At 41.1% G+C, this 19,035-nt stretch overlaps 1 protein-coding gene across 8 annotated transcripts in view; it reads right to left on the bottom strand.

Moving 5' to 3' along the window:
• The window catches only part of INPP4B (inositol polyphosphate-4-phosphatase type II B), a 957,317-nt gene that overhangs the window by 91,154 nt on the left and 847,128 nt on the right, over positions 1 to 19,035 (bottom strand). For all 8 annotated transcript variants that reach the window (XM_027770345.1, XM_027770344.1, XM_006144646.2 and 5 more), the window contains 3 exons: positions 3,697 to 3,869; positions 2,447 to 2,570; positions 1,024 to 1,141 (listed from right to left, as the gene is read on the bottom strand). In XM_027770345.1, coding sequence (XP_027626146.1) covers positions 1,024 to 1,141; positions 2,447 to 2,570; positions 3,697 to 3,869 — 415 coding nt within the window. The remainder of the gene's footprint in view (positions 1 to 1,023; positions 1,142 to 2,446; positions 2,571 to 3,696; positions 3,870 to 19,035) is intronic.

The following is a 19,035-nucleotide window of genomic DNA, read 5'->3' on the forward strand; positions in this document are numbered from 1 at the left end:
GCGCCCCTGGGGGGGGGTGGGTTGATTTCTCACTTTCTGTCTCTCTGTCTCTGTCTTTCTGGTGAGAAAAAAAAAATCTTATTAGTATTTTATAGGAAAAAATAGACTAATACTGGACCAAGTTGTGTGGCCCAGTAATTAAGGAAGCTGGATCCCCTAAGAACAAATGAGCAATTCAAATCCTTGAGAAACAAGCTGTGTGCATGTGTGTACATGCTCAAAATCCCAAAAGGAGGGACAGATGGAGAAGAGATTGAGGTATAACCATTCTCCATGGGAATGCTTTATCCTCTCCTGTTCTGCCTCTCTGGTGAGAACAGGTACCCTTAGCACTAAAAACACTAAATAAATAAATGCGCTAACACACAGAATGTTCGAAATTTGTAGGATTTCTGACTGAAATGCCTTACTATATGATATAATTTTTCTAGAGGAGGTCTACACTATACATAGTCATTTTTCTTAATTATTTCTGATATTTTGCCCATCATCCACTGACCTTCGAAGCTATTTATTTAAAACTCTTCTCGGAAACCTTACGGTTTGAGAGAGAATTGTCAAAAATAATTAAGAAAAATGGTGGTATACATTCCTGACATGGGAATATATCTTTTCTGAAATGTTGATGCTTTTAAGTGAATTTAATTTAAAGTCATCTCAAGAATTATGACGCTATTAACGGAACGATTCCCGCAAAAGTAAAAAACATCTAAAGCTCAGGACTACATAGTAATAAAGACCAAAATGTTCTTCTCATGCTTGCTATTATTTTGCATTTGTCATATTTCCTGGAAGAGGGTCAGCATCCTCACCTCACTACAATTTGCAAACATTCAGGAGACTTGTAGGAGGTTTTCCAGACCTCCTCTTTCATATTTATTTCTAAAATGATCTCTTATCTAAAAATAAAAGGAAGCAAGAGAAAAATTCCCCCAAAAAACTTGAATTCTCATTGCTGGTCCATTGAGAGTTAATACAACACGTGCAACAAAGCATGGTAGTTAGGAAGTGACCCCCACTCACCGTCTTCCTGTTATAACTGGCAAGACATCACTGGATTTGGCTTCAGTGATTTTAAATGCTACTTTCTTCAGATCTGAGATGCCAACAGCCATGTCCTCTAGCATTCCAATTTCATCACCTAAACAGGAGAACAGGTACCTGATTACGAACACACTCTGAAGTAAATGTCACCAGCTACTAAACCTCCCTGCCCTGCTAGAATCTGTCCTATCATTATAGAGAATGAGTTTCTGAGTGCCATGAATATATTCTATATGTTTTCACTGTGAGGCTGACGGTTTTCATCAGTGAGCTAAAGATCATTTCAGTGGACTCTAGAAGTCAGTGTACCCTTTGAAGGAAGGAAGAATGTGCATTTACTGGGAGGCTGGAAAGAAGTTGCAGCCCCTTTATTGAAACAAAGTACACAGAGATTTCTGTGCACTGGCAGGGCAGACATCCGATTTCTAGAAAGAATAGAGATGATCGGATTGGCTTCACTGACCCAGGTTTAAGCTAGCTTTGTATCTACACAGTGGCTAATAGAGCTTGAGAGGGAGCTGATTAAGAGTCTAGATCAGCATTTTCCATCAGAAACACAATATGAGCTGCATACATAATTTCCTGGTAGTTATATTTTTAAAAGACCAAAAATTTACAAAGGTGAACCAAATTTTTTAAGAATATATCTTACTTAACCCAATATAACCAGAATACTATTTAGAATATAAATACATTAAAAATGACTTAATATGAAGTTCTTTTTACGTAGTCTTTGACATCTGGTATGCACAACTAGTGCATATCGATTCGCCCTAGACACGTTTCAAGTACTCAGTAGCCACACGAGGATACTGTACTAAACAGGGCAGTTCTCAACTTTAGAGGGTTGAAATTTTAAAATCCAGTCATTAAAACTATACTGGCAAAGAGCCTTTTATTTTTAAAAAGCCAGATGGCTGCTCAGGAGTCCACTCTGAAAAAAAAATCCATAATTCCATTTTCAGAACATAATGGAAGGCAGAAGGAAGTTAGAAGGTGAATGAATACAAAACACTAAAAATTATTTCTGTAATACTTCGTATAACACAGATTTCCTTCTCACTTTATGTGTACCTGAAAAATGTATAAGTTAAGAATTGTTATGAATAGGAATTTTTTTTAAGAGAGATTTTTGCTATAGGGCATGTGCAATCACTGGAAAGACAGAGGGACAGAAAGCAAGAAATCACCCCCCAGAGAGGATGGCCATGCTGCAGTTCCTTCTCCTTCACTTTTCTCTCAGGATTTTGGGCATGTATACACATGTGCCTGGCATGAGATTATAGCCGCCAGGTCCAGTACTCAAACTATGGTCAACTACATGGGAGTCCAGTGACGTAACCATTATGCCATCTGCCAATCCCAGAAATATCACTGTAACATATACTGAAGCAATACTCACTGTATGTACTTAGCAGTCCTTCATATTGAACTATCAACCCCACCATGTGAAGCTGCTGTAAGAAGCCAGGGTCATGTAAACTTGTATATAATTTGATGATAAATCCACAAACTAATCCAGCAAGCTAAAAAAAAAAAAAGAAAAAAGAAAAAAGTAGAAGAAATTTACTAGAATTAGCAAATATATTCATCATTTAAATTTAAATTATTTTGAGACTTTAGATTTAATTAAGCTCATCAATTTAATAAAAACATTCTCAACTATGTGTAGCAAAACCACAACTATTTATATATACATATTCAGCTGACAGTGCTTCATGTAATGAGCTGGGTATAAAAGTCTTGGGGAAGGTAATGTTGCAAAAGGGGAAAGATCAGGACTTTATCAGGTTGCTATGTCTTCCAATTTTATGTCTATCATTTCTGAGAATATGAGCATAAAAAAGTTTTTGAAACACACCCAAATCATCTTATTTCTATTTTGATACCTGTAGGATAGAGACAATAATCCTCATTTCACAGTAATTGAAAGGACACAGTAGAGAAACATAGATAAGGCCTAATCCCTGGTTTGCTCCACTGCCACTTACAAGATCATCCACAAAACAGTGAAGGGCGGGCACAGTTTGACTAAAGTACTCTCTTTGCCTAGAAGTTTAGAGAGACTACCGCCTCTTCCCCTTCATGTGCTCCAGGGCAACCACAGGGTGAAGGCAGGCAGGAGCTATTCTTGGCTTCACGAAAAGTACTGAAAGTAGGCAAAGAGAAGTGGTCTCATCAAAGCTCCTTATTCCTACTGCCCTGAAAATTTATTTTATAAACAGAATCAGAGATCATGGTGGAACCCTGTCCTGGGATTCAGAGGAAAGCCATAAAAATAAGAGGTCATAAAGAGATCCCCTTTACCAAGTCTTAGCCCATCTCCTGGGGTGCAAGCCAGCATGACCCTTTTGCTATATAGAGACATCCAGGGCATGATAAAAGAATGTGGCCCCCTTCTCCTCATGGGCTCCATGCCCTATGATGCAGAATGTGCATTTCAGAGACTTAGCCATTCCTTTTCAGAAATGCTGAAGCTTTCACTGTTTCCGTGTTCTATTTAGCTCAAATTTATTATAAATAAGAAAAACTGGATATTGTTAAAATTGTAAGAGAAGGACCTATTTAAAAACAAAAACAAAAACAAAACAGACGGCCGTGAGTACAAGCATTAACCATTCAACACTGCACATACTGACAACGGGCACCTACTGCTTGACTGAAGACGATGTCTCTTCTCAGTGTCAGCATCAAGCACTGGGGTAGACTGTATGCAAGTTCCTGCAGGAGCACAAACGTCAGGGACTGCTTGGCGCGATTCACCACTTCTCCCATGCAGTCCTTCAGGGTAAGGATGAGGGGATACAACTGTTCATACCAGTCCTCTGGGGGGAGGGGTGTAAGAACAGTAGGACAGATGAAGGAAGGTCTTCAGTGTAGAACCAATGTCTATTTTCTTTTATACACACTACTGAGGACTCACAAAGATTAGTCTGATCATCTCTAATTCAGGTCTCTCCCCTCAACGCCAAATGCCAGCTACCCATTGGATCTGTCCACTTGGATGTATTTACTGTATGCACAGTACACCTCCTCACCTCTGCAAACATCTCTAATCTGTGCCCTGCATGCACAAGGGGACCTCAAAAAGTTTGTGGGAAAAAATGGAATTAAAGTATGAGTTTATGTGCTGCAAAAAAAATGTTTGAAATCCATGCATAATTTTTTTTTCATACTATACTTTTTCTATGGACTTCTGAAGACTCCTCTTATTTTAGCAGAAGGTGCTATCAACACTTTCCATGCTGGGAGCCAAAGTGGTATCTGACTTCTCCTTCCATAGTTTTCACATTAACCAGTCAACAAATCGGTTCTACTCCCGTCATAGTCTAGCACCGTTCCCTCGCCCTCTCCTAAAAGCACTGACTGCTCTTCCTTCAGTCACTTCCTAACCCCCTCCTTCCCTAGTTATGCACTACTCCTGTCTATTCTCAGTAGCAGTGCTAGAGGGAGCTTCTAATCAGTTTGGATTTCATTCCATCACACACTCTTACAGCCTTACTTAACATATTTTAAAAGCAGTAAAGCATTTGGGATAAAGTCCAAATTCATAAAAAGACTCTCCACTATTTGTCCTCTACTACTTGTTTCATCTTTTCAGAAATTCATTTGCAGTCTTGAGTCTCAGGTGTCTTGAGCAACCCATATTTCCCCAAACCTGTCCTGCTCTCTCATCTCAGTGTCTCTGCAGGTCCTGTTTCATCTCCTAGAACAGTCTTCCTCATATACCCTGTATCTTCTCTGCAAACTCAGAGAAAGGCTTCTCTCCTCGAAATGTCTTCCTTGATTTCCTTCCTACTGCCCTTCTCTGGAAGCTTGAGTTGAGTCTACTTCCTTTTGTGTCTCTAGCTCCTTACCCTTGCTGTTCTAGGACCGCTCATACACTGCTGTCCTCTATCAAAATGGGAGCTCACTGAGGGTAATGCATTTATTTTTTCATTACTGAACCCCTAGAACCTAGCATAAGGGCAAGCATATGACAGACATGTTCTAACTGAACAAGTTACAAAAAATATGAAAAGATATAGACAAGTATAAGAGAAGCAAGTTTGTGATAGCATTTCAGATTCAACTAGCTCTTTTTTGGAAATCAGGATGCAAAATTGAAACCATCTATGTTAACTGCCTGTCTAGCTTTCTAACATGCATCAGTTACAGAATTGTGACTTGGGCTTAATATAGACAGAACTTATACTCTATTTCACTTTATTTGGAGATCAAAGCCCTGACAAATGCCCGATATTATAAATTCTGGAGTGTGCGACATTCTATTAGTACAGAGATAAATTCATGGTAGGATGACGAATATGATTTAATATGAATGAGTGCATGCCACAAAGTTAATTATGGATCTGAAATGGCATGACCACAGCACAAAAGTGTAAGCATCTCCATGACCGATGTGCACAGTCAATAACCAGTTAAGACCCTGAAAGAGTTATAGGGAATGATAAAAAGAATCATGAGCACCATTGTACCCTGTCCACTCTCACTTACTTATTTTATGTTGTGGGTGAAATAGACTAGATGAGGTAAACCAAATGGTTGAAAGGAGAATGAATGACCCCAACTTCATAAAAAAATATGCTCTTATTGATGCTCTCTATTAATGCCTACATGATGCTGGTAACATAAAACACAGAGGGAATGTTAGGAGTTATTATTTTAAAAATATTACAGATTTAAGTGTTATTATAGAAAAAAACTAGAGAAGGGGGAATTCAACAAATGTTTATTAAATCTGTAATTATTTAATTAAGGAATGTATCTAGAGGCAGCCTAGGATGAAATAAGAACAACTGTTCAATTTAAACAATCATTGGTTAACTATTGATTCTCAAGGCATTGGTAAATTACAAAGGGAACCTGGAGGTATGTCATACGTATTTTCAGAGTTGAAGATACATCACTGGATAGCAAGAAGAAATACACACTATTCCTGTTTCCTCATATTTGCATTATTTTATCTCCCTTTTACTATCTCACTCTTGTTTGTTATTCTCAATACAAATAAGTAGACTAACACACACACACAAGAAAACACTAAAAACATGTTCAATAAATTGACCTAGATTTGGATCTTAAAAGAGACGGAAAACCTGTTTTGTTTTTGCTTAGCTCAGTAGAGATCAATTTCTGGAGTTCTCAACCATAAATAAAGCTTATGTCCAGCAGGTGGCGCTGCTTTATCAGGCTGAAAGAGAGCTAATGTGCCACCTATCCATTCAACTGGCTTTTACTTTTTTTTTTTTTTTTTTTTTTTCAGCGGTTTTTGCCTTAGGGACTGTGCACTCTCGCCAGAGAGAGAGAGAGACAGAGACAGCAGCAAGAGGGAAAGTAAGAAATCACCCCACGAAGGGATGGCCATGCCGTAGTCCCTTCTCTGTTCCCCTCCTGGGATCTTGGGCACGCGTACACACACACCTAGCATGATTTTAGGGAAAGTGAGAAATCACCCCACGAAGGGATGGCCATGCGTAGTCCCTTCTCTGTTCCCCTCCTGGGATCTTGGGCACGCGTACACACACACCTAGCATGATTTTGAAGCCACCGGTCCGGAACTCGAACAGTGGTTGGCCATGTGGGGGTACAATGACGTAACCACTAAGCCATTTGCTGACCCCCTTACTTTTATTTTTTATACACATTTGCATAGTTCCCAAAGATAGTGAATTTATTGTTTATCACCTTGCACCATACAGCCCTGTGTTAGGTGGTCAGTAGCTTGGTCATTTTCTAGTTGGAAAATTCACTTGGGTATCCACTTGTTATCCTTGAAAGATAGCATAACAATTTAAATTAAATATAGCTGTTGTTTTTTTTCTCAATAAAAAACAAACTTTCAACATTTCCCCATTGGCATCACAATACTTTCTTCATTCCATTAGGGTGTAGAAAAAGTCATGATGCATTTTTGCATAGAAAAACAGAAAAATACATCATGAGTTTTCCAACATCCCAATCAATCTATTCTCACCCTTATTTAAACAGTTGATGCTGGGAACCAGCAGTTAGCGTTAATGGCTATGTTGCTGGACTCCCACGTAGTTGACCGCGGTTCACGTCCCGGACCTGGTGGCTTAAACTCACGCCGGGCGCGTGTGCGTGCGTGCCCGCCCAAGATCCCGAGAGGAGAATGGAGGAGAAGAGATTGCGGCGTGACCATCCCCCCTGGGGGGTGATTTCTCGCTTTCTGTCTCTGTGTCTCTCTCTGTCTGGCGAGCGCATGCGCCCTATAGCGAAAACCTCTCCAAAAATAAATAAATAAATAAATAAGTTGATGCTTATATCTGTAGATAATCAAAAACATCTGATTTTAGAATAAATGTAGAAATGGTCTTTTAGAATAAGAAATAGTCTTAGAATAAAAGTAGAAACTAGAAAAAAGGAATACACTAATATTCTAAACTTAGCAGCATCATTAAGTACTTCTGATACTAGCAATAGTCTAGTGTTGACATTTAGTATAATTACATATACTTTTTCTTTTTTTTTGGAGAGATTTTCACTGTAGGGCGCGTGTGTTCGCCAGACAGACAGAGAGAGACATAGAGACAGAAAGCGAGAAATCACCCCCCAGGGGGGATGGTCACGCCGCAATCCCTTCTCCTCCATTCTCCTCTCGGGATCTTGGGCACGCACGCACATGCGCCCGGCGTGAGTTTTAAGCCACCGGGTCTGGGACACGAACCGCGGTCGACTACGTGGGAGTCCAGCGACATAGCCATTATGCTAACTGCTGGTTCCCAATAATTACATATACTTTTAATGGCAAAAATGTAAGGAAAATGATGATATAGAAAAACATTAATTATGAATGAAGAGATTACAAGTTTGAGAGCAAGGTAGACGGTCTTAAAGATAATAGCAAGCCTCTTAGAGAGAAGCAGAAGTGAGAAACCTAAAGGTACATTTTTTTCCCTAAAAGAGAAACAATTTAAATTCAGCAGGGAAAGGAAAGTCACAGGACCAAATGCAAACTGCAATGACTACAGGTATTTTCCTGTTAATCGTCACTCCGTGTATTTCTCAGGTACTGAAATCAACACAAAGAGCTAGGACAGGCTGAAGAAAGCTAGATCAGTCCATAAATGGCCTTCGTGTGCCAATGAACCTTCTAGATCATTCTCCCAGAAAGTCAGAGAATGCTTTAGCTTTCTCTTTGAAAATATGTTTTTTGAGGGAATAAAAAAGGTCCAGCTCTTGTCAGTCCTGAGACTGTTGTTATGATTCCCTCACATTTGTTTCCTTCCATACTTCACAGTTCATAAGAAGTTTATTTTGCTCTACTGATAAAGCCACCTCTCTCTCTCTCTCTCTCTCTCTCTCTCTCTTTCTTTCTTTTTCCCCCCAAGATTTTTGTCACTGGGCACATACACTTGCAGGAGAGAGACAAAGACAGAGAGAGGGAAAGTGAGAAATCATCTCCCAAGGGACCAGCAATTAGCGTAATGGCTATGTCGCTGGACTCCCACGTAGTCGACTGCGGTTTGCGTCCCGGACCCGGTGGCTTAAACTCACGCTGGGCATGTGTGCGTGCTTGCCCAAGATCCCGAGAAGAGAATGGAGGAGAAGGGATTGCGGCATGGCCATCCCTTCTGGGGGGATGATTTCTCGCTTTCTATCTCTCTGCCTCTCTCTGTCTGTCTGATGAGTGCACGTGCCCTATAGCAAAAACCTCTCAAAAAAAAAAGAAAAAAAGAAATCACCTCACAGGGTGGATGGTCGTGGTATAGTCCCTCCTCTGCTCTCCTCTGGGGATTTTGGGCACACAGTCACATGCGCTTGGTGTGATCATCAAGCCTCCAGGTCTGGGACTTGAACTGTTGTCACCCATGTGAGAGTCCAGTGCCTCAACCACCACCCCACCTACTAGTCTCCATAAAGCCACTTTTCTGCATTATCAAGTCAAAGTAAGCTATCCTAGTATGCACACACCCACTTTTCTGAGCTCAGTGTTTTCACATTTCAGCCAAGATCATATACACACACGTACACGTTCATTTGTGATACAGCCAGTGAGGATGGGGAGCTAAGGGCATGCCTCGGCATAGTCACTACACTGACACCCTTCACATGAGCTAAGCGGCTTCACAGGCACTTAAGTACCAATCTATCCCCTGGGCTTCTTTTGGTGACAGAGGAAAATATGAAGAGAATGTTTTAGTATCTCTATAAAACCTTGCTGAGACTCCTTAACCCTGAGACCAACAGGCAGAGTCTTTCCTCAGGAAAACATAAAATGCATGTGGCTTAGCTGAGCTTTTTCTGAGCTCTGTGAAGTGTGTTGGAAGCCATCCAGGCAGAGCCTGTTTCCCAGCCCTTGCCCTGCTTCTCTGACACATTCAAGTGTAGCTCACCAAAGGATTGAAAGAACGACTGCCGGGTGCCCCCTCACCTCCTCCACACACCATCTATTTTCTGTACAGGATGTTCACATCCTCTGAGCTCAATGGCTCTGATGTTCCTCAAGAGAAAAATAAGAGAGCCAAATACCAACCAACTGTAGCAGAATCTAATGCTTTCTTTCCCATTTCTGGGCCATTTTCTTCTCAGGTGCTTGGTCTTCTTTGCTCATTTGAAATAATTAACTTTACAGAAGCTTGTAGCCATTGTGATTTTTGTTATCACAACCTTCCAGAAATAGAAAAGAGAAGACCTCAAAGATTACATAGCCATTAAACTTCACACAAAGAGTTCCAAGAGAAGCAACAAGTCTAGCTCTTAGGACTTAACTCAAGTTGAGAATTGTACTGGGAAGCCCATCAGAATGACCCTTAAGAGGGGCAATAAGGTCCCCTATGTCATATGATGAACACAGACCAAATGCAGAGCTGGTAGGAGTTTTATACTATGCTCAAACCCCAAGTGGCAATGTGTTTGGAGTCCAGCAATGTTGACAAGCCAACTCAGAATTCTGGTTGACTTTGAAGGGCCTATGTCCAACATCAACACAGGTATGGCTACCTCCGTGCCTCTCTGAGTAAAGTCCCTGGCTCTCTGGTAGTTTTATATGAATATCACAACGTGGAGGGGTCAGAGAGTAATAAGGTTTCCTCTGCAGACACGTTATACTATCCATTGTAAGAGCATAGCACACGTGCCCACCTGTGCTCATAGACGCCAAATGCCTGCCCATGGGAGGCTTCTAAATAACTGGACTTATCTTAGAGATATGGGACACAGAAATTAGGCTAACTACAAAATATAGATCAGTAACTGAGGAAACAAAACACCTGCTAGAGTTTAGCTGCCTCAAATGTTTTCGCCAGTCATTCAGAATGTTTTCTTCCAAGTCTTCCTGACCCTTTCTTATCCTTATGATCCAGCCTATCTCTGCTCGGTCATTTAAGAAATCAATTTGTATTTACCTTATTTGAACAAATGCTGACCTATCTTCCTTATATTATCTTCCTCCAGTCCCTTTTTACTGACAGCATGAGAAATGTGCTCATTTGTTTGACAAATGAGCATCTTACACAAAAGTCCTATGGGTGATCCTACTATGTGTAACCTATGAGTGATACTGCTATGTATAACCTCTGGGTGATACTACAATATATAATTCAGGGCCTCTACCTTCTAGAAGTTTAAAACATGAAATGGAGGGTAAGAAGTGTACCGTAATACCTATAATAGAAGGGCATATGACAAGGGCTACAAAAGTTGGGACAGTGGCAAAACAAATTTAAGGGAGTAAAAACTTGGAGGCAAGACCATTGCTCTCTAGTGAGAAGACTGTTGTTCACTCATGGTCGTGGCATTTACTGAACACTCGAAGGAAGTCACATCTAGAGAGTGTCGTGTCTGGGGAGGTACATGTGACCGGTAGTCAGTGAACACCCAGAAAGCACGGTGTTATAGGAAGGGCCTGCTGAGGTAATGCTACGTCCTAAAAATAGAGCCACAATGTGGCTGGAGGGAGCAATGAAGAATACTGGAAGGGGGAACCAGCAGTTAGCATAATGGCTATGTTGCTGGACTCCCACGTAGTTGACCACGGTTCGTGTCCCAGACCCGGTGGCTTAAAACTCACGCTGGGCGCGTGTGCGTGCGTGCCCAAGATCCCGAGAGGAGAATGGAGGAGAAGGGATTGCGGCATGACCATCCCCTCTGGGGGGTGATTTCTCGCTTTCTGTCTCTATGTCTCTCTCTGTCTGTCTGGCGAGCGCACGCGCCCTACAGTGAAAATCTCTCCGAAAAAAAAAAAAAGAATACTGGAAGGGAAGGAAGAAAATGGCTGAAACATCTCACAGATTCCAGGAAGGGGGAAAAAAATGTAGATAAATGGTGAGAGGGAGGGAATCAAGGGGGCAAAAGAAAGGAGCAAAACATTTAAGGGACACAGAAATGGAAAATTATCAGTTGATGATAACGTGTGCGATCACATCTTTAACAGGACTAATATATAGTGTGTTCATGCTGGGACAATTCATTTTGCATGCTGTGGCAATATACAGTGATGGAATGTGTAAGTAAAATAATAAAACGTAAATAAATGTTGAGCCTGAAGCCATGGAATAAAACTAATGGAAAACAAGGTGTGGGAAGTCACCATAGTATAGAAAAAGAAGGAGTAGACAGTGGTTGGGAGAGACACCCAATGGGCTACAGTTTGTCTAGGCAGAAGGTCAAAGCTAAAGAGCTAGGGCAAGTCTAGAAACAATGAGTACTGGGTAAAGCAAAGGGGGCAATGTGTGTGATGACCCTAGGAGAGAGGCGACACATAGATGCTATACCTTCCTTTGCCCCTACTACAGAGTAGCCTTAAAGGCCCCTGGTGTAGTCACATGAAGGGCAAGCATGTATTTAAAAGTGTAATTATTGTAATGTCCACTGAACTATGATCCAGGGTAAGGGAGTGAAGCTTGCAGATGTGTTAGAAAGGAGTAGACTGCTCACCCCAAGACAAACTGCTCAGAGGAGAACAAAGGCAACCTTTTGCCATGTCAAGGGAACCTTGTTTGTTTAAACCCTGTCAGCCTGAGAACACAGCATCATAAAACTTTCCAGTCGCACCCTTAGAAAAATAGCAAAGGAAATGTATCAGCTGATATCCTGGTTAAACTTGTCATTTTTTGTAGCAGAAAGTTGAAAGCCTTAAGTAAATGCTGCTAAGACAGTTTCCAGGAACCAAATCCATGAATCAAACAAACCCTGTATTTGTTGTAGCACAGAAGTTTTCAAATTGGGATTATACCCAACCAGGAGTCTCACATTCATGTACAAGGGCTTATTTTGCCTTTTGGTCTTAAATAAACTGTAACCTCAGAATTCTGGCCCACAGCAGGCTGGGAATTTAAGAATAAGTTACCTAGGTTATCTGAGCAACTAAAATGACCGATATATCTGCATAGGATATATTGGTCATTTAAATAGCATCCAGAGAGACAGCAGGTAGCCTGGTGGTTAAGGTGCTGGACTCCCACATAACCAACCGTGTTTCAAGTCCTGGACCTGGTCACTTGCATTCTCACTTTCTCTCTGGTGAGCACGTGCCCTACAACAAATTAAAAATGATGATAATAATAATAAAATTGTTTTAAAAATAAAATAAAATAAATAGCATCCAGCATGTAAGGCCGAGAAGAGAGTGTTAGTGACCAATGAGCTGAGCAAAGCCTGCTCAGAGGACAAGTAACCAGAGGAAAGACGAGGTGCCACATTGGCTCCCCTGCAGTGAATAAGGTAAATGTAGTCATTTTCTAGTTATGCTCAAGGCCAGTGGAATATAGTACGCTAGCTATTTTATTTCTACAAATACGATAGAGTCTCATGTATATATTGGGTTGTTAGAAAAGTCATGACACATTTTTGCATAGAAAAATCCATCACGACTTTTCCGATGGTCCAGGAGATGTAACTTAGAGGTGCTGTGTGAGCGAGCAGTAACCAGGCATGTTGTCAGCAGTACTTTTCCCAAGCCATTCCATTCAATAATCATATACTACCAAGTTCCCAGATGGGCGGTGTCACTTCCCTTTTCCTGTGACTCCCCTCGTTGCTCTGTGAGTTTCAGCATCGCCTTATTTATGAGACAGTGAAGTAATTTTCAAGTGTTCTTATAAATTCTTAATGTTGGCATATGGTAGAATTCCACAGTAAATCTTGAAGAGACGTCGACGGGATGAATTTTCATGAAGTTATTGCATGCGATCACTAATTTATGTCTGATAAAATTTAACATTTTCTTAAAAGTGGGGTAGCAAAGCTGATTTGTATAGAGTGAGATTAGAGAAGCTTTTTAGCGGGGAGAATTGAGGCAGTGCAGCATCGTGATTCCATGGGCAAGCTTTGGAGCCAGGTCACCAGGGTCAACCCCCAGGCTCCGCCACGTCACAAGCAATGACAGAGCACAGGATGCTTCAACCCTACCTCATCTGTTACCTATGCAGGACTCCTTCATGAGTGTTGGGAGAATTACATGAGACAATGCAGGCAAAAATTGTCAAACACTGTTTAGCACCTCTAATGCAACCCATAAATGTCAGCTTCTATAGTAAGACAATTGAAATACTCATAAAAGAGCTTTCGTGCATCTGCTTACCCTCCAGCATTTGTGCTTTAAGCTCTTAATTCTCTTCTATTTCAGAGCTCAGGGCAGCTCCTCTATCTGTACACATCTCACCCCCTCCTACCTACTTGTGAGTGTTACTCCCGCAATTCTCTCTCCCCTTTCTCCCACACTATCTAATTATCTTTTTTTTTTTTTTAGTGGACCATTTCCTGTATGTTGGTTGCATAACAGCAAATAAAGATGTTGTTATCTCCCCATCTTTAAAAAATAACCCCGTTTTGGGAACCAGCAGTTAGCGTAATGGCTATGTCGCTGGATTCCCACGTAGTCGACCGCGGTTGGCATCCTGGACCCGGTGGCTTAAAACTCACGCCGGGCGCGTGTGCGTGTGTGCCCAAGATCCCGAGAGGAGAATGGAGGAGAAGGGATTGCGGCCTGGCCATCCCTCCTGGGGGGTGATTTCTCGCTTTCTTTCTCTATGTCTCTCTCTCTGTCTGTCTGGCGAGCGCACGTGCCCAATAGCAAAAAACCTCTCCAAAAAAAAAAAAATAAATAACCCTGTTTTGACTCTACTTCCCTCTATGGCTTTTTTTTTTTTTTTTAAGAGAGATATTTGCAATAGGACACATGCTCTCATCACAGAGACGGAAAGCAAGAAATCACCCCCACCTACCCCAGAGGGAATGGCCACACTGTAATCCCTTCTCCTCTAGTATCCTCTCGGGATTTTGGGCACACACACGCACACACACACACACTCACACACACAAATGCACCCAGTGTCTGAGTTTTAAGCCACCGGGTCTGGGACTCGAACCGCGGTCAACTACGTGGGAGTCCAGGGACATAACCATTACACCATCTGCTGATCCCATCCCTCTATGGCTTCTATCCTATTTCTCTGTTTCCTTTCATGGTGAAACTCCTCTCCAGTGATGTCTACATATGCTGTCTCTAGTTATTTTTCCTCCTCTTCCACCTCATTCCACTCAGGTTTTTTTTTCCTTGAATCTTTTTTTTTTGGAGAAGTTTTTTCTATAGGGCACGTGCACTCGCCAGACAGACAGAGAGAGACAGAAAGCGAGAAATCACCCTCCAGGGGGGATGGTCACTCCACAATCCCTTCTCCTCCATTCTCCTCTCGGGATCTTGGACACGCACGCGCACGCGCCCTGCATGAGTTTAAGCGACCGGGTCTGGGACTGGAACTGCAGTCGACTATGTGGGAGTCCAGTGACATAGCCATTACGCTAACTGCTGGTCCCATTCCACTCGGGTTTTAATCTCTTTCTACTCCAGTAGAGCTACTCTTGTCAACGTCACAAAAGACTTCCACGCTGCTAAATCCAAAGTTATTTCTTAGTCCTTGATTTATTGGGTTTTCGGAAAAGTCATGATGCATTTTTTTTCTGTTTTGTACGCAAAAATCCACGTGGCTTTTCTGACAACTCAGTACTTGGGCTATTTCCCAACCTTGGCATTCGAGATGTCATATTCTCTTGCCATTCTTCCTCCCTGACTGGTTGTCCTTTATCCAAATTGGTTGCTGCTTCCCTCCACTTCTTTCTGATCTATTAACACTGAGATGTCTCCAAGTATGACTTATATAGGTCATTTCCCTTTTCTCTGTACATTCAGTCTCATGACTTTTAGTATCACATATATATTAACTATCTCCAAAATTATATCTGTAGCCTGAATATCTGTCCTGAGCTCCAGATTCTTATATCTGACTGCATTCTTGATATCTCCAAGTCAAAGTGAACGTGTACTTAATGAGTTCCTATTTCTTTCCACAAAACCTCCTCTTTCTCAATCAGTATATGGCCATCCCAGACTTCCAGCTGCTCCAGACAACAAAAACTTGCATCCCTTTCGGCTCTTTTTCTCCTAGTCTTCCATTCAAACCATTAGAAAACTGCTGGAATTACCCCAACGGCAGGCATGGAAACTCTCTTCTTTCATTCTGTGTTCTACCACCTTCTCAGTCCAAGCTCACATTGTATGTCATCTAGATAATTGCATTAGCGTTGTAACTGTCCATACTTGTCCTGCCCTTTCTATCTTCAGTCTAATCTCAACAGGATAGCCTAGGTGTTAACACCTGAGTCGAATCAGGTTAATCTTCTCTTCAGTCCTCTAGATGTTTCCCGTTTTTCTCATAGTAAATTCCAGTCATTTCAAAGGCCCTGCATAATCTGCCCCCTGAGTTTCCTCTTTAACTTCTCTTAACTCTCCTATATTTCATTGAAAAAACCAAACTCACTTCATTGATGTTTCCTGAATATGGAGGCACATTTACACCTTGAGGGTGTTTTGTTTTGTTTTTAAGTTTTTTTTTTTTTTCCCACAGAATGTAAGTGCTTGCTGGGGAGGAGAGAGAGAGAGAGAGTGAGACAGAAAGTGAGAAATCACCCCCTGGGGGTAATTTGGACATTCTACAACCCCTTCTCCCCCATTTTTCTCCTGGGATGCATGCATATGCATGTGCCTGGCATGATTTTCAAGCCTTGTACCATGGTCAGCCATGTAGGACTCCAGTACCTTAACCGTCATGCCACCTCCTGGCATCTGCACTAGCTGTTTTCTATTCCCAATATATCCTTCCCTCAGATATCCACATGGCTCACTTCTTCACCTTCTTGTGCCATTCCTTAAACATCAACTTTTAAACAAAGCCTGCATTGACTACTCCACTCATCTGTAATCCCTGCCCTATTACTCCAAAACCCCATTATTTTGCTGATATTTTTCCACAGCACCTGTTACCATTATCATTATTATGTAATGTCTCCATTTCTTATTTTTTAAGAGAGATTTTTGATATACTACATTTGCACTTGCTAGAGAGACAGAAAGGCAGAAAGTGAGGAATCACCCCCTAGGGGGATGGCTATGCTGCAGTCCCTTCTCTTCCATTCTCCCCTCGGGATCTTGCACATACACACATATGTGCCTGGTATGAGTTTCAAGCCACCTGGTCTGGGACTCAAACCATGGTGGTTATGTGGGAGTTCAACTACATAACCTTTATGCCATTTGTGGGTCCTCTTACATTATTTTTTAACGTCTCTCTGCTACTAGACTATAAGGAAGGCAGGTTTTTGTTTTTTATTTTCTCATTCTTCATTGTTGTAGCTTCAGTGTCTGAAATACTGCCTGCTATACAGTAGGAAGCTAATAAAAATATGTTGACTGTGGGCCAGCTAGCAGTATGGTGGTTGGGGTGGCTGGATCCCACATAGTCAACTGCTCAGTGCAAGTCCCTGACTCCATGGCTTGGGAAACCTGCTAGGTGCATGTGCCTGCATGTCCAAAATCCTCAGAGGAGAATGAAGGAGAAGGGATTGCAGTGTGACCATCTCCCCTGGAAGGTACATTTTCACTTGACCTCTCTCTGTGTCCCTATCTCTTTGGCGAGCATACAAATTTTGTAGCAAATTTTTTTTTAATTAAATAAATGGAATGATCAAAAGGGAAGAACCAAAATTAGTTTTTACAAATGTGGCATCTGCTTTATTGCCACAACATTTTAAAACTGGAAGAGTTCTAAAATGTGTAGATCATCTGCATTTTACCAAAAACAAAGTGAAATTCAAAGAATTTAGATGTCCTGCCAAAGACCATGTAATCAAGTGAATACAGATTGAGTATCCCTAATCCAAATGCTTTGGACCATAAGTATTTTGGAGTTCATATTTGTTTTTTAAATATTTTCACATGCACAATGAGCTATCTCGGGGATGAGAACCAAGTCGAAACACAGAATGCATTCATATTTCATGTAAGTGAGACATGTAACATGTAACAAATATATACCTAATCCAAAAGGTAATTTTGTACAATAATGTTGTATTTTAGCATTTTTATTGTGATCATGACATGAGGTCAGGTGTGGAATTTTCCATTTGTGGTGTCATATTAGTTTTCATTGGATTTTGGAGACTTTTGGATTTGGGGATTTCTACTCATACCAGATTAGGGATGCTCTACTCATACCAAATGTGGACTTGACAAGTATCCCGACACTGAGTCTCGTGTGACTCCGGTATGTCACAGTTCATTACACAACTTTTCAGTGGAAACAACAATGATGTTCTGATAAAAATGGACATTCAAAAATGTCATATGTAGGGACCAGCCATTAGCGTAATGGCTATGTTGCTGAACTCCCATGTAGCCGACCACAGTTCAAGTCCCGGACCCGGTGGCTTAAACTCACGCCGGGCACGTATGTGTTAGTGCCCAAGATCCTGAGAGGAGAATGGAGAAGAAGGGATTGTGGCACGGCCATCCCCCCTGGGGGTGATTTCTCACTTTCTGTCTCTCTGTCTCTCTCCGTTTCTCTGGCGAGTGCATGCACTCTACAGCAAAAACCTCTCCAAAAAAAAAATGTCATATGTAGAAGTGTTATTGGAATTCAATGTTTATAATAAAAACACATGCTATCTTTTCTTATTCACCAGGTTGTTTTTTTTTTCTTTTTAACTTGTAAGTGTACTTTAAAAGTTGTTAAAAGTATACTTTAAAAGTTGTTCCTCCTGGTACTTGCTAATTTTCAAAAGCCTGATGTTTCTTTTCCAATAAAACTCTTAACATTCATGTATCACAATTCATGGATTTGGGAATATTAATTCATAGGCCCTCAGATAAAAAATGATGCTTTGTGCTTATATCTTTTTATTTTAGAAAATGAAACAGTCTTGGAGACCTGGAGGGTTGCTTAAAACAGACGTGGAAGCTTGCTTTCTCACTTTCTCCCTCTCTCTCCTGTTTCTCTCTGGTGAGCAGATGTACCCTGTAATGAATTAATAAATAAAATTAAATAAAATATATTTTTTTTAAAAAATGCATGTATAATAAACCAGAGATTCAGAAATTTTAAGAGAACAGCCCACAGCCCTGCCTTATTTGATCTGCAAAAGTTTTGTTTTGTTTTGTTTTTGCCTTTCATTTTGTTTTAACCTTTAAAAGTATTTAGGATATCTCATATAAACATTCACATTTATTTGAAAAAAAATGGAAGAGATACTAACTTTAGGTCTGCTTGCATTCATAGAAATCATTTGCTGGAGCTGAAATGGAAACCCTCTCTTTAAATATTTTTTTTTAAATTTTTAAATTCCCAGAAAGCACATATACTTACCAGAGAGGCAGTGAGATAGGGAGGGGGAGAGACAAAGAGAAAGCAAGCACCCCCAGTGAGGCGTGGTCACACCACAACCCCTTCTTCTCCATTTCTCTAAGCAGTCAGGATTTGGCATGCCCATACACATCCCTGGCATGTGTTTCAAGCCTCTGGGGCCAGAATTTGAACCATAGGCAGCCATGTGGGTTCTGGCTCCCTTAACTACCAGGCCATAGAGCCAGTCTAGAAGCCCTCTGTTGAAGGAACATATAATCCCTAGTTTGCTTGTGTTTCCATCCTTTTCCCTTGACACAATCGTATACCACTCATATGTCCATGGGCCTTT

Source organism: Tupaia chinensis, unplaced genomic scaffold (assembly GCF_000334495.1).
Source record: "Tupaia chinensis unplaced genomic scaffold, TupChi_1.0 Scaffold000127_2, whole genome shotgun sequence".
Lineage (NCBI taxonomy): Eukaryota > Metazoa > Chordata > Mammalia > Scandentia > Tupaiidae > Tupaia > Tupaia belangeri.